The 4,171-nt window shown below is 41.7% G+C and overlaps 1 protein-coding gene across 1 annotated transcript; it reads right to left on the bottom strand.

The window, feature by feature from the left end:
- Positions 1 to 1,786: 1,786 nt before the first annotated feature.
- Positions 1,787 to 3,838, bottom strand: LOC109136918 (P2Y purinoceptor 14). Its single transcript, XM_027282644.1, has 3 exons — positions 3,597 to 3,838; positions 2,482 to 2,741; positions 1,787 to 2,378 (listed from the first exon to the last, which is right to left on the bottom strand). Exons 1-3 carry the CDS (start codon positions 3,741 to 3,743, stop codon positions 1,787 to 1,789), a joined length of 999 nt encoding a protein of 332 aa, XP_027138445.1. The 5' UTR covers positions 3,744 to 3,838.
- Between the last annotated feature and the right edge of the window lie 333 nt (positions 3,839 to 4,171).

Raw genomic sequence — 4,171 nt, forward strand, 5'->3', positions numbered from 1 at the left:
GGGAAAGAGAGAGAGAGAGATATGAGAATGGAAGACAGATGGAGCATCGTTGGCCTTTTCTTAGTTCATCATTCAAAAGGCTCTGGGTTTGATTTCCTCTCTGTGTTCGAGATGAGCCATCAATAACTGTGCAGTTAAAGTCAAACAGCTACTGACTCCTCTCCTCTAGTGGGGAGATCAGAGGAGGAGAGAGACGAGGAGAATACAGGTAATTCTGTTTCTCTGCTTACACACAAGCACCAAAATATCCAGAAAGAGACAACTGGATCTGGCATATCCAGTCTCTCAAGTACAGGGCTTTTAAATTAAACCACAGAGAACACTGACACTGGTATAGTGTATAATAGTTGTTATTTGGATAGTGGTGGTGGTCAGGCGGTCCACGACATTAATGAGGATGAATCCTATGACCTTGGTGATCGCCTGACACAACAGGTCAAAGGTTTCCTCCTACACAGTAAAATATCTCAACGTTTCGATGAGTCTTAATGAGGTTTCCTCTAGTGCCACAACAAGGTTGCAAACACATGCTCCCCGTCACTGCCCGATCTGTACTGTGCATGTACAACTCTCAACAGAGATGAGGAGGAAGCAAGATGGCTCAGTCTTTAGCTACTTCCATCATAAAAAAATCAACGTATTTAATTCATAATATCACTGAGCAAGATGTTTTTAAAAGCTTTAATGTCTTCTGGATGTAGTCTGATGTGATATGGTGATATGTATATGTCCTGGTGTGTGGAGTTTGCATGTTCTCACCATGTATGTGTGATCTCTCTGGGTACTCAGTCCAAAGACCACCATGAAGGTTCTTTGTTTCTATGTGTCAGCCCTGTGATGAACTGATGACTTAACAGCAAAATAGATATCAGTGTGGATGTCCAATAGAAAGACTTTTTCTGTCTTTCTATTGTTAGGATTAAATATTTCACCAGTAATACAAGTGCTGCATTTTATCAGAAAACAATGAGTGTTGTTATATTACTTATCATAAGTGTTATGATGTGCCCACTCACATAATAATTGTTGGCACATTAAGGGCATACTTGGTTACACACCCAGGGTGTAATATAATAGTATGCTCTTAATGTGAAAGGAGGTTACACAACAGTCAGGAGAGGAAGTGTAAGGCTGTTTCTCCCCAGGTTGCTGACCTCTTCCGATTGGAGACCGGAGCAGAGGACGGACATCGAGATGGACCAATCAGGGGGGAGCTAAGTTTAAACCATGGCTCCTCCCCTTCGTCACCTTTAGACCAATAAGATAGTAGCATATTTCCATATAAATACTTTGTTTACCTGTAAGTTAGGGACTTCTTTTTAGGACATTGAGTCAGTGAACTGTGGTTTCCAGAGCAAATAGAGTCCATGTACATGTGCTTTTAATTCTTCAATGCTCAAATACATTTTTTTAAACGGACTTCCAACCTTGAGTTCTCCTTACTTGCAAAATAACGAACACGCTTAACAGCTAGCTGTCCTTATAAAGCTTCCTCTGCTTAGGTTTTATGGTGGAAGAATGTCTGCAGATAAAACACTGATGTGGTTATGATTGCCTCAGTTTTGCAGAATCACCACATATAAGGAAATAAACCACACCAATGCAAAGACATGTGACCTTACCTTAGCTAGGAAGTGAGGAATAGTTACATTCAAAAATAAAATAATGCATCTCTGTAACAGATAATTTAAGTAGCTATTTATTATTTAAATAGCAAACAGACACTCAGACATGAGATACAGATACAGGTACACATTACTGGCAGTGTAAATGTTATATGCAGTAATTATCGGTTTCCAGACACCCCTCTCTGGCTAAGCTTCCTCCTGAGCGCTTTGCTGGAGATGAAGTAGATGAGTGGGTCCAGGCAGATGTTGAGCACTGACACTATGACAGTCACCTCCCTCAGGAGGTACAAAACATTGCTCCATGAACAGTCCCTCTGCAGGAAAGCGCTGGGAAGACGAACCAGGTGGTAGGGAACAAAGCAAAAGCAGAAGACACAGACCAGCACTAACATGGTTCTGCGTGACTTTGCAAGCTTCTTGGAGCTGGAGGACACCGGCTCACTCTGCTTCGCCTGTAACACCCTGTGGGAGGTGCTGTAGTAGAAGAAGACCAAGGAGATAAGGACAAACAGGAAGCCGACGGTGGAACAGGTGTGTAGGATTTTGTAGAGCACGATGAGCTTTTGGCTATGTAAGGCTTCACAGTTCACTGGGACAGCGGTCAAAGCTTTCTGCGTTTCGAATGACAAGACGACATAGGCAGTCGACAGGGCCAGGAGGAAAACCCAGGTGAAGGAGGAGATGATGCGGGCAGCCTGCGCGGTCTGCAGGATGTGAGTTTCTAAAGTTCCTCGGACAATCTTCAGATACCTGGAGAGGGTAGAGGCAGTCACAGTTAGAATGAGTCTGTTCAATGCATCAAGAGATCTACAGCTCTGTGTAACCAAAATGCCACATTGCCAGCCTAACCTACCTGTTAGCAGCAATGTAGCCCATGAACAGGATGCTGGCGTTCATGTTGAGGAAGAGGACAACAGAGCCAAAGTTACAGTTGATCAGGCGGCTGGTGGGGGAGTTGTCGGCGTAGTTTGTGATGCGGATGGGGAGACAGAGGCAGAGCAGGAAATCAGCGGCTGATAAGTTCTTCAGGTAGACCCTAATGCTACTGGATGCCTGCCGCCCAGCACTGCAGAAGTAAAACTTCATGATATATCCATTGAGGAGTAAACCCACCTGCAGAGAAGACCAGGTGAGGATGGAGGTTTACAACAATTCACAACATTATGCCCAATTTAATTTCTGGGATTTAAATGCATTTTAAGTAACTGTAGATGAGTCACTTTAGTTTGAGGAAGTAAAACCTGCACAGCTTCTGTGTTACATGCATCCTCCACATTGGTTTCAAGTTAAACAACTTTTTTGTTCATGCAAACATCCAACAGTAACTATCATTTGACCACCACCCAATGTAAAGTTTATGCCACAGCTGCCCTAAATTAACAGCATTGGCTCATTTACATGTTTTTGTAATGGTTAATACACCAGTATGTTTTAACTAAAATTATATTTTTAATGCTAAAATATAATTATTATTCGTTATCCATGAATTTTCAAAGAAGTCTAGTGAGCCGGCTCAAATTTGGGCATAAAAAGTTGAATTCAGTTTGAAATTCCTCATTCCTATTCAAAATGGTAAAACGTTGAGAGCTTCAGATTGAAAAAGAGCAAGAACAGCAACATCCCTTTCTACCTTTAAAAAACCTTTCTATTTCAAGACTGCTTCCCTGCCTAACAAAACTAACAACTACCCTGTGCTCCTTTACACCTTTCTCAGCTTATGTCCTCCTCTGTAAGTCGCTTTGGATAAAAGCATCTGCTAAATGCAATGTAATGTAATGTAATGTAAAAAAGGCCACGATACATTCAGCTTTCACTACACTCTGTACCACCAAAAAACAACCATCGTGCTATTTCTGGAGGATGGTGACTTCTAACTCAGAGCTAGTTAAATGTCTGCTAGAGTCTTTAAAGGTTGTGCCATCTTTTATTATTAATAGTTAGTTGGTGATCAGTATTTTTGAAACTTACCAGAAAGATCAGACTGTAGACCACCATGAAAAAGGGGTAGCCTGAGGAGTCAACGTGATCACAGTTAGTCGAACTGTCCATGGTCCGGTTTGTATCTGATGACTGATTGACAGATGAAGTTGCTTCTACTCCACTTTGGTCACTCATCTTTCTGGTTGATCTAAATTGTACATTTAAATCTCTGCATTAAAGCAGAAAATGTGCAAAGAAGAGAAGATGAAGTACCAGCAGAGTTTATTCGTCTGTGCCTGTCAGTGCGGACATCTGAGAAAAAGACAGTTCTTCTGCTTAGGTTTTACAGCGGAAGAATATCTGCAGATAAAACACTGATGTGGTTATGGTTGCTTCCGTTTGGCAGCATGACCTAATATAGGGTATAAACCACACGTGCAAACACAGGCACACACAAATGCTATTTTATTTGCCATACCCACAACACTACAACAGCATTATGAGATGAGTTGCCATAAATCAGATGTTAATGAATCAATGACTTTTGTGACACCCTGACTCTTGTACTCTCATGAGTCTGACATCTTTGGTTATGAGTGAAATATCTTGACAGTTACTGGGTG

The sequence above is a fragment of the Larimichthys crocea genome, chromosome X (assembly GCF_000972845.2).
Source record: "Larimichthys crocea isolate SSNF chromosome X, L_crocea_2.0, whole genome shotgun sequence".
Taxonomy (NCBI): domain Eukaryota; kingdom Metazoa; phylum Chordata; class Actinopteri; family Sciaenidae; genus Larimichthys; species Larimichthys crocea.

Bases quoted from the DNA above. Each gene is read 5' to 3' on its own strand.
- LOC109136918 (XM_027282644.1), bottom strand. From the start codon at position 3,743: ATGAGTGACCAAAGTGGAGTAGAAGCAACTTCATCTGTCAATCAGTCA. The intron at 2,742-3,596 runs GTAAGTTTCAAA...TCTTCTCTGCAG, and splicing joins TCTACAGTCTGATCTTTCTG to GTGGGTTTACTCCTCAATGG. The intron at 2,379-2,481 runs GTAGGTTAGGCT...TACCCTCTCCAG, and splicing joins GGCTACATTGCTGCTAACAG to GTATCTGAAGATTGTCCGAG.